This window comes from Pyrus communis, chromosome 8 (genome assembly GCF_963583255.1).
Source record: "Pyrus communis chromosome 8, drPyrComm1.1, whole genome shotgun sequence".
Classification (NCBI taxonomy): Eukaryota; Viridiplantae; Streptophyta; class Magnoliopsida; order Rosales; family Rosaceae; genus Pyrus; species Pyrus communis.
This window is the reverse complement of record NC_084810.1, coordinates 20,818,281-20,830,446: the sequence shown is the minus strand read 5'-3', so window position 1 is coordinate 20,830,446 and position 12,166 is coordinate 20,818,281. Positions and strand designations below refer to the sequence as shown.

Genomic DNA, 12,166 nt, shown 5'->3' with positions numbered 1-12,166 from the left:
AAGTGTAGCATTAGTACAAAATGCAGCTTCGGTTCAAAGTCAAGCATCGAAGTTAGACGGTTAATGTTTTTATTTACAAAATTTAGATGCATATTCATTTTCTTTTTCAGATGTTTAATAATCAATTTACAAACAAAAAGAACAACCAAAATTAATTTATAAAGTGCAGTATTAGTATAAAGTGCAACATCAGTACAAAGTGCAACAAACAATTGATAATGCATGCATTTTTTACAAGTGCAGCATCACTACAAAGTGCAGAATCAATATACATATAAACTAAAAAAGCGAAACTGAAACATCTAAAACACTAAAATTGTTTTTTCACGAACTGGAACACTGAGTTTTTTTGTAAAATCAAGTGCAAAAAAACTTGATAATGTATGTGCTTTTTACAGTTTTCTTTTGCACAAACAAGTGCAAAAACACTTGATAATGCATTCGTATTCGACAGAGTTCGACATATAATCATGCAAAAAGGACGATTTTGAGTAATAAGAAAACCTTTGAAACATTGATCTTCACAAAGTGAATCCGGAGAGGATCCTCTTCCTATTTAAAATTGAAACTTAGAGTATAAAAGTAAATGTCAATAACCACTAGAGTTGTAGGTCTGTATAATAAACTTATTTTTTAAAAAGAGGATAACAAGTGACAAATTACTGTTATTCACCTCTTTTTGGTCTAGAGGAGGCTAGTTGGGAATTGCACCATACCCGTGACCACGATCAAGCAAATTCACAGCCTACAAAGTATCAAACATAGGACTTTTCAATTTTTTTTTTTTTTTTGAGAGCTGTTGTTCGCACTTTTCCATTGGTCCACTTGCCATGGTTCTGTATAATATACTGAAACACAATCACATGAGTTCTAAAGCCTCTCAAACTACATTCAACGTTTTCTATAAAAATCACGAAAAGGGTGCGAAAAATATTGCATTATTTCTCAATACTAAAGTAAATACAACGATACTCTTTCTAATTTGCAAGAAAGGAATGAAGAATTGGATTAAGCTACACAGTAGATCATTTCTCAATTTATGTATTTCGTCATTGCATAAGGATCATGCTAATCTTTTTGGTAAATCGGACCCAAGCCTAAAAACTGAATCTGACATGAAGATTTCCCAGAAAGTCAGCCATCCCATTACTTTGAAGTTCACCCGTGCATTCGAACTGGTATTAATAGTCGCATCACATTTAATTTTTTTTCGGGCCTGGGGTGTCCCTCTTTGTAGGGCACAGGCTTTAGTTTGGGGTGTACAAATATGAAGTGATCACAAACAGTAGACTTTATTCACAGTCGGGCAAAGCCCAATCTAAATGAATGTTTAATTAAAATTCATTATCTAAATGAATGTTGACTGAGGATCAGTCTGGAGTTAGTTGACAATCAGAGAGAACTGAGGCACAAAGTTAGAAGAAAAGAAGGGGAAGTCCTTGAAAGGGTACCGAATGTCAGTACACTGTAGCGAGGAGCCGGAGATGCTTGGTGGCCAGAAGGATTGATAAAGCTTCTTCATCCTTTCCCTTTACGTCTCCGCCTTAACAGAACAAAGGAGAGAGCTGGAACCAATTCCGGTTCGCTATATGCCTATATGTTTACTCTCATTGACCAGAATCATAATTCGGAGTTTAGTAATATGAGACACTTACAAAAACAGAAGTGCATGCATACGCTGTAAAATTACATTCATCATACGCTATGAAGGGTTCAGTGATTATCAAGCTATTTACATTTCATCATATGGTTGACAAATCGCAGAAGTGCATGCATAGGCTGCAAATTTACATGAGCCAAGACATCTTATAATCGGCCTATTCAACGTTCTGTCAGTTTTTGAAAACCGGTGTGGAATGCAGATGAGAAGCGATAAGAGCGACTGCTTTTTAAAAAATGGTGTGGAATGCAGATACGAATGTAAGGTTTCTGGAGTAATAGGAGTTGACATTGTCACGCTCTTAATGCTAAAAACTCCCTGACATTCTGAAGAATGTCTTTGTCATAAGGATTCCTGAACCTAGTACTTGTGAAGTTTTTCCCTGGACGGGCAAAAGATTAGGCATTACATTCTGCATACAGGTGAAAATTACGAAGATCCAGAATTTCTGCTGCGATGTGCACTTACCTGGATGCGGTTGAACAACTCGTTGGAACTCTGGATAATTTTTCCAGTTTATCTGCAAAAGGAGACACCAAAATGAAAATTGTTCTATTTTGAATTGGGCTAAAAGATTCATGAATAAGAGCGGAACACGCGTAATATTTCCAGTCATTTGAATTGTAAATTGATCAGAAAGGTCAGTAGTTAATAAGCTTAGGGACATATGGTCCCTCCCTCTCAAACACACGCACACGAATGCATCAACCCATCATTTGTTTCTCTTATTATGCTCAATGCTCATCGATCATTGAGGAACTTACCCACTCATCAGTTCTGATGACAAACACCACCTACTCATACACAATTGGATGTTTATTACAATTCATATGAAGCGACCTAATAGGGATAAATCATTTAGAAAGTAGCAGAAATGCATTAGTACAAACCTGCCGCACCAACTGGAGAACGATGAACAGAATTGTGGTAACAACTAAATTTTCAGAAAGAGTAGGCCGCAAAATCGATTAAAAGAAATCAATTCAATTTAAGTTGCAGAGGCATAGATAATTTATGCTATAAGTAATTTAACTTATGTGTCTCGAAAAACCACACTTGATTTAAATTTTTTTTTTTTTAAAGTTGCCGGGTGCAAGGACCTACCTCCAAGCTAGGTTTACGTAAGATCCCGGACTTGGCAGCAACTGAAAAAGAGTACAGGAACTCAAAAATGTAACCAACAAATTATTTTCAAAAGTCATCAAACAGGAAATAAAAAATAGTCTCTAACTTGGATAAGAATCAATCGAAATTCACAACAATGTTGTTAGCTTAACAGAGTGACGCACATACTAAATAAGAAGCTTCAGTACTGATGAGTCCAAACAGAAGAATCAGGAAAAGGGGATGATTCTTTTGGCCTGTACAACAAAGGCATTGATATCATTAACTACTGATGACTGCAATACAACCAACGGGAATATCAGTTGCAACTATTGCAGGCCAATTTAAAAGGAAATTACATAGCTTGAACTGACTTGTATGGAGACTACTAGTAGACAAAGAATTGTTATTTACCTGTACAGTTCCCAAAAGCTGGACAATGGTGGTCGAAACCCTTTATGTATGCCTTGCAGCTCCTGCAATATCGTACCCTCGTACCCAAACCCGAACCCTGAGAAAGACAGAGCATGATCAGCATCGAGATTACAATACGCGTGATACTGGAGCAATGTATTTTTAGCATATTATATTGTCAACTGTCAATCTGTAATGCACATTCAAACAAGAATCAACGGTTCAACGGCTCAAGTTTGGCATTTGACAAACATGATAACTCTTTCTAGTAAAAACCCAAAATCGCTCATCGTTCTAATAATAATCTAATAGTGAAAAAAAAAGAAGAGAGAATTGAAGAGGCAAACCCATTTGTTACAAAGCCAGGGTCACTTGTAATTATACTGCCAATAAGAACACAGTTTTCACTGTTAATAGTAGTCAAATTTCAAATATTCTAGAGTCCATAATGTTTCACATATATTGTGGAGTTTGACGGATGGATTTGTGCTCGAGAATTTAGGCGTATCTAACGGGTTTATCTGAACCACTAAAAATGCAATGTATTACATTGACATTGATGCAAGTACTCAGTCAAGTTTAGATGGTTTTGGACAGCAAATACGCAAGGTGGAGCTTGAAAAAGTACCAAAAAACAACAACCTGTACAGATCAATGAGGAGGAAGACAACCTCACAGCTGAAAACCGCGTTGTTGAGCAGTGGCACAGCTGCAGCAGGCACAACACACAGATTAACTGTTCAAGTTTGCCCTACACACGTAAACCAAAACATTTGATTTAAATTTAACTGATGAAGTTAACTAATTAAGCTGACTTTGTCTGATAACTAAGATGTAAAAGAGAACGTTGAAGAACACAAAAGCGGGAGCGGAAGCACGGCGTTTCAGAAGGCTCCTTTTGCACCATCCTTCGAAAACCACAAAGAAGAGAAGCAGCAGAGCCGAGAGAGCGAGTTGGGCGAGGAAGGAAGGGGCGGAGAAGAAGCGGGGGACCAGAGAGAGGAGCAGGTGAGTGAGGAAGACGAACATGCAGGACACACTGAAAAATTTCTCTACTCTTATGACAACCAATAAGAAAATGCGTCGAGTGTCGAACAATAATATGGACTCGTTAGTTAATTAACGAGGTTGTAACATAAGTTAGTAATTCGAATAAAATTCATGGGTTTAGCCAGTTTAGTTAAATAATTTTCAATCAAGTTATCAAATATTTCGCTTGACTAACAAAGAGGAAAAAAAATCAAACTCTATTATTAAAGACGATTAGTATTAACATGTTTGATCATAGTTTGCGTATTTGAGATTTTCCCCAAGAAAATCGAGACGGAATACATCTAATCAAATGGCCACATGCTCGCTTGAAATATTTGAATTAAAAGTTAAGTTTTAAATGAAATAGATATCTAAATAGGCCAAAAGTAGTTTGTGTGGTACTTGTATTGGTGGCATTGCACTTTTAATGTGATCCGGATGGCAAAACAAATAATTTTATTTATAAAGCAAAGCAAGTAACTAAAGACATGTGGTTTGTCCCTTTAGAAATAACAATTCAATTCCAAACTTCCGCTTAGCCTTCTCTTTAAAAAAAAATACACTTGAGACTCACGTGCGGGGTTAAAGTTAACGACAAAATGTTTAATTGACAATAAAAGATGCATGTACTTTTTTTTTTCTTTTTTTTTTGAACAAACAATATTGTTTACACTCAAGAAGATGGAGAAGAGGGTCATTTCTCTGTGTCTAGCGCTTATCACTTGGCTCGGCAATGATCTCTGCCTCTTAGTAGTGGGGCATCTTCATCTTCTTCGACCGCTTGTGCAAAGATTTGGGAGAAGATTTGGAATGCCAATGTCCCTCCTAAGGTAAAGGTGTGTGTATGGCGCCTTTGTAAGACATATTCTGAAATCACAACAACAAGATATTAGAATCACGAATAAATCAAATCAATATAAAATAGAGATCGACTAATTATATTAAACTTATCTGTAAAATACGGAAGACATGGTTATGAAGATGAAGCCATTAATCCGCGAACAAAGTAGAAGTAATCTTCTACTTCCAGTACCTCTCAATGAACTCTACTATCGAAATAGGCTTATAGTTTTTATGAGTTTCAGTTGGTATGGAAGCAAGGACTATTCTTTAGGTTATATAGCTAGGGTTTTAACCAATTCCTCCCTATTATTGGAAAGGATATCAACCCAAATCATATCTAATCAATTAGAGTCCCATCATGACTCTTATTCCTTGTATTTACGTAATAAAGGTCCATAATTGATTGCATTTAACTAGAACTCCAATATGTTTATTTCCTTAAGGCACCAAGAGTCCTAGAGGTTTCATTAACTTGATTGCCAAGTCAATTATTCCCTTATTTATTCTCGGCATAATTCATTGTCATTCACAAAATGGTTTTACAGCCTTTGCAGGGGATTTATTCCAACCCACTCCAACCTTGCTCATCGCCATTTAACTTTGGACTCCTCGTGTTCTTTGTAATGGCCCCGAGGAATCGGTCATCCATATTGTGAGATTTTGCCCCTTTGCTAAATGCGCCTGGCTGTCTTCCCCTCTTGGCATGCCGATGCGTGATCTCCATCCCCCAACCCTCCTGGATTGGCTGGCTCCAATCATAATGACTTTTCCCTCAAACAAATTGGATTTGGTGTTTATGATCCCTTGGAATCTATGGGGTGCTCGCAATAAAAATTTGTGGTCTGGAACCTGCAAGAATGCTGATGTGATTGTTGGTCGTTGCTTAACTTGGTGGCAAGACTTCACCCTTACTAGGTTGGCACAGTACGTCCCCAACACCTCACCAAATATTTGCCCTAAATGGTCCCTTCCTCCTCCCGTCTTCATCAAACTTAACATTGATGGAGCCTGGAACGCGGATTCAAAGCTTGGTGGGTTTGGGCTGATTATTCGAGATGCTTCTGGTTCCTTTGTGACAGCCATGGCTGGTCATTTTATGGATACTTTCTCTCACCTGCAAGCCGAGACTTTGGCATTTCGTTCAGCTGTTCTGTGGGCGATATCGAGGGATTTTCTTCATATTATCCTTAAGTCTGATTAGTACTAAGTGGCAAAACACATGTACTTATTAAAAAGGAAGGAGATCAATTCCGGAAGGACACCGTTTCTATTTAAAATTCTCAAATAAAGGTCATTAGGTCATTGTGTCAAATAAATTCTTCTTCGTTTCAAGTCACAATTGGCAACGACGAGGATGCACGGCCATATCAAGCGGGGTTCGAAAGCAAACGTTGGGAGGACAATGGGATCCGGTCAAAGGAATTTTTGGCGTGCCATAACATGCATTAGGCAATATGCACAGACTCGAAGCACATAAATGCCTTTACGAGAAATGCACTGGTTAGAGGCTTTTTTCTTCAATAAATTTTCATCGCCATTTTTTTTTTTCAATTCATTGGGTCCTTTTAAAATTGAAATCCAGTGCTACAGTTTTCCTCCTCTGTTCTCTACTTCTCCTGATGCTACTTTACACTACACCTGAATTTTGGGCATTTAGTAGTTTCCTCTAATATCTCAATACTATTAAAAGTTTGTTCTTTATTTCTAATTCAATTATCATTCCAACAAATATGTTTCTACCAATATATATATATATATTACAAACACCAAGTCAAAACATCTCAATGCCGCCCATTGTTTCTGGTTCCCTCCTTGTGTTTTCTCTCATATGCTAAGATTATTCAATTTTGTCTCTCAGAAAAAGAGAGAACAACTCTAAGTACAAAAACTCTAAGTCAAAACACCTTAGTGCCGCCCATTCTATATTGACCAAGTGAGAGATATTGCTAGCACATTTAAATCAATTACCCTATCATTCGTTTCTAGATTTATCAGTGTAGATACCTTTAGAGGCTCAACACTTGGGTAGTTTCACGTGATCAATCATGAAGGGGAAGATCACGAGCACGAGGAGGCTTTAACAAAGCGGCACGTGGTTAAGGATTCAAGGAGGCTTTAACAAAGCGGCACGTGGTTAAGGATTCAAGTAAGTAGTCTCTTAGTCCTTTTTTCCTTGTCGCATTATTAGTTACAACCAACTAGATATATAATTAGGATAACATAATTATGTTATTCATTTATTTTCGAATACAACTTATTCCAATAAGATACCCGAAACCCAACATTGGTTAACCTATCTTGGATGGGGCAGATTATCAAATATACGAAAGCCTTGCTTCTAACAACTACTGAAGTTACATGTACCCATTTGTTGGAGTTTTTTAGTGAAAATTTCCTTCCATCTCACTTGTCGCACATTAGTCAAGTTGAAAACTATATATATAATTAAAATATATTTAATTGTTAAAAGGTAAGTCTTGGGGCTCAGGGTTTAATATTAAATTCAATAATTAAGTTGTTAAATTAATTTTGCTATTTAATACTACGATATAATGATATTCCTCTTCACTTGTAAGTGAGAGGTCTTGGGTTTGATTCTCACCAAAGGCGAAGTTGAACCATATTATTGCTAGCTCATTGTGAGGTTAGGCCCACCTCTTCTCCTTAGTGTAGATAATATTGTTTGTTAAAAAAAAAATTTATTAAATTAATTTCAAATTTAATTAATCTTGTTATTCTTAAAAGACTCATCATTTTGGATGATGTCTGAGTGGAAAAATGCCGAGAAAAATATGAAATTGTACATTCTTGTTGAATGAACAGTCACCTTTGAATCTTATACATGTTGCGAACAATATATGCAGATTTTAAACACACACATATGCGTCTGATTCTACACCCAGAAAATCATTCTTAATACACTCTTATCATCTTGAGAGAACCAGACATTCGCCAGAAACTAAGTTTTCCGATGCTATAATTCTGGTGAAGCAGACGTCCATCGAACTACAAGCACAGAGTAGGGACAAAATTCTATTTTAAGAACATTGTGGTACGCAAACAATGATCATTGTTTTACATTTTTATATTAACTTTATTTATTCATAATCTATCAATTTACTGAATTCCGTTTATTATTTATTAGCATATTCAAATTTATTTCTATGATATAAATTTATCATTGATTATCGATAAATATCCTATTTTCGTTGCCAAGACAATAATATAGCGCATCGATTTGGCTAGCTATGGTCTGAATGTTAGTCATATTTGTGTGTGGTCTGGGGAATCCTCCTACTTTCACTGTAGACTTATATTATCCTTTTAATATGGCAGCGGTCTCTGCCTTTTGTAAGCCACTTTCGATCTAATGAAACTTCGATCGAATTTCACTAAAAAAAATAGAAAAAATGGAAGTACTTCTGATCATCAGTTAAGGAAGACTAGAGATCCAAGAAGGAAAGGAAAAGAATATGAGAAATGAAAGCTTGACCAACCGTCGGATTAGTTATTTATAATTTGCTCATTTGGATAGGTAACACACGTTGTCCCAAAAGTTTTTTAGTTCTTTGCAGTTCCAGCACTACGCTAGCGCATCAAATGATCAAGATATCTTTCTGACCGAAAATGGATCATTTTTATGAGAATTCGAGGAATCTCATAATTATAACCGTTCATCGTACATTATGTAATTAGAAATCATTTAAAATTTAAAATATAAAATTAAATATAAATAATATCTAACGAAAACTGACCCACAATATAAGATGAACAGTTATAGTCACAGAATTCAAGGAATTCCGTGGAAAAGGATCCAGCGCTTTCAGACCGACCTTCCTTTTCAATAATTTATTATAAACTTAATATCATATTCCAACAATCGTAATCAAAGTTGATGCCGGTTGCATTGTTTTCAATTTCCAGTACAAAACCATTATTTTCTTTTAATATTTTAGTGCAAATTGGCTTTATTTTATGTTTAATCAACTCGTTTGTTTACTTTAGTTTATAGTGTCGTGTAGCTACATGAATTATTTCATGTGCTTGGCACATAGCGTTGGACGCTTACAAAACGTCGCTATTTTAAGACCCACTTTAGTTACATGGTCTAGTAATAACGCCTTTGTGTATTGTTACACGGTTTGCAATGAGAAAACTAACCGAGATTTATCAGTCATGTCTTAAGTTACATACTGTTAAGTTACAACATGTCACGTGTCATTAATTTTGAATAGATTTTAAGAAATTCTTCCACTCTAGTTTTTCTTATGGGACACATCCAAATTCTTATATATCAAAATCCAAATGAATATTGTACAAAAGTTCCGCAAATGCAAGTTTACAACTGCTTCGTAAAATAAAGAAGAATACTAACGAGATGCTGCACATACATACCACGCATGGTAAAGATTTCCGTCGGCACCCAATACTAACCCAACCTAATTAAACCCGTTCTCTCCTTTAGGTGCATATTGGACAGCTCAGATTGTTTACATGGAACAGTTGGAATTTGGAGAGTGTTGGTGTTTGCGCGTATGGTACGACATTATCATATTATGAAATAGAAACTAGGGGACTTGCTGCGTGTTTGCCATTTGGTATATGTTCCACATTATATGCCATAATTGGAAAGTTTCCAACCATGCATGCATTATGTACGACATTATATACCTAATTGGAACGTTTCCAACCATGCATGCATATCATTTTGTTTGCTTCTTTCTCAGTCTGCATATTTTCCTCTTTGGCTGATTGGCCGACATGATGTGATTTTCTCAAGTGGTGCGTGCTTCCAAGATGATCGATCAAATTATCAAAAACTTACATGTGCTACTCTTTGAGATTTATAATTTTGTTTTAGGGAAAACGATATTAGTTCATCGCGAGAAATTTTAGTTTTTATATATGACGTTCTGAAGAAATTACGAGGCTTCTCGAATTAAGTACGAACTTGATTAGCATGTAGAATGAATCTAGCTAAAGCGATGGGGCGCCCCATTAGCACCACGATGGAATTTGTATGTTTAATTGATGACTTCTTAAGACTTAATCAATTATGTATTACTAACGTTTCATGTATTACGTAGGTTAGAAGAATTTTGGACCCAAAAATGATCTCGGAACTACTTTCTGGGGCCTTATCTTCGTGAGTGAGAGACCTTCTCTCTGAAAGTGAGAGTTTTTTTTTTTTTTTTTTTTTTTAAATTTATTATTATTTTTTTTTTTTTTTTTTTTTCTTCCCGGTGAGTGAGAGCAGCAACAAAACTAAGTTTTTCCTTTAGCCGCCGCCCTAATTCTGATTAGGGTTGGTGGCAGCCTTTAATAATTCCTCTTTCTTTTCTTTCTATTGATTTTCCCTGCTTTCCTTCCTGTTTTCTCTAGCCTTTCCACTCTAATTATAATTGATCTTTCCTGCCCCTTAGATCCATTCACCCACCCATCCATCTACATGTCCTTCATCTAGCTTCCACCGATTCCATTTCCGTTCTGAGCTGTAATCATTTTTTATAGTGAACTGTTCAATTGGGAAGGTGCGTAGAGCTCCAATGTTCACGCCAACTCGGGTGGCACACCACCTCCTTTTCTCTGTCTGCCTTTTTTGGCAGTGTTTTCTTGTGGTAATCCCACGAGCTTCTTTGGTTTCTCTTACTCGATGGCTGTGATTAGCGAGATGTTATCTGACGGAAGACAAAGTTCATTTCTTTCTATATCTGAGGTGCTGGTGCCCAACGATAGTTGATGATGAAGGTTTGTGATCGTCATGCTGTGCAGTTCGGCTAAGGATGCAACTTGGGTTGGGCCAATCAAACCTGCCCATGTCCAACCCGATTTTAAACCCGAACAAGTGGGTTTTTTTATAGTTATAACCCACCCGAACCCAACCTAATTTAAACTCGTTCATTGATTGGGTTGAGTTGGGTTGATCATGTACCCGTCCATCCCCAACTCAACCTAACCCGATTAACCAAACTCAATCTAACCCGATTGTGGCCCATATCAATTAATACTCATACTACACTCAAGTGGGCGAAGTCCAAAAACCAACGCCCTTTCTAATATAATTTTTAATTTAATAAATTACCCTTTATATATATACTTAAGCTTTTAAGGAATAAGAGGCTTTGATTAGTCAGCCCATACTTGCAGTCTCTAAACCCTAAAGCTATATATTAAATTGTTAATCTCCAAACCCTAAATTCTTTGTCTTGAAACAATTGCTCAGCAATTCAGTCTTACCTCTTTCATTCTGCCTAAACAACAATAGTAAGCCTTTTCTCCTTGATCAATGGACCTATTGGTTTAATCATATATATAATATACATATATATTACATAATATAATATAATATACACTGAAAGTTTGATTCGGGAGCTCTTTTGAATCATATCGCAAGAAAGTGAAGAAAGAATTAAAAAAAAAATGCATTCTAGATAATCATGCATGCATATCTGATATAATCTCAATTACTTAGTTCCTCATATATGATTATACAAACTTAATTAAAATTTTGACATCTTTCTATCTTATATGTTTACGTTAATTCCTATCAGCTATTTTTGTTGTCATATGTTAATATTTTGTTTCATGTGTTAATTGTTCAGGTCCATTTGATTGTCATATATGGAAAAATATAATCAGACAACTACTGTAAGAGAGCCTTTGCCAGTTGCTCATGTAGAGCCTCAAAATTCTACGATTAAAACCTTTTTTTAGGCATTCCTCATATCCAAGGCAGCTTAGATTGGAAGCGTTTAAGAAGTGTGCAAGAGAAGAAAGAATTGCCTCTAAGAAGTATTGTGCTTGAATGTGCAAACATGTTGGAATTCAACTTATATGATGTTAAATGCTAGCTTTTGATTTTCAAAGTACATTTGAGCGCTTGAATGACCAAGATGCAAATTTTAGCATTGAGTTCAAGAGGGGAAGATGAGATGACTAATGATGATTGGAGTTCAATGAAAAACTTGTCAAAGTTTCTAGAGCATTTTTATATTGTTACAAAGCGTGTATCACGGTCTCACTATACCACTTCCAACTCTTATTTTCTTGAAGTGAATATAATTCAAACTCTCTTTCTAAATGGATGAAGAGTGATGATGCTTACTTTTGTGA

General features: G+C 36.0%; 1 protein-coding gene across 1 annotated transcript; it reads left to right on the top strand.

Annotated features, from left to right (window-relative positions):
- The first annotated feature begins 5,762 nt into the window (after positions 1 to 5,762).
- LOC137743110 (uncharacterized) lies at positions 5,763 to 6,254 on the top strand. The gene has a single exon (XM_068483016.1). It carries the CDS (start codon positions 5,763 to 5,765, stop codon positions 6,252 to 6,254), a length of 492 nt encoding a protein of 163 aa, XP_068339117.1.
- The last annotated feature ends 5,912 nt before the right edge of the window (positions 6,255 to 12,166 follow it).

Coding starts and splice junctions, on each gene's coding strand:
- LOC137743110 (XM_068483016.1), top strand. CDS start 5,763: ATGCGTGATCTCCATCCCCCAACCCTCCTGGATTGGCTGGCTCCAATC.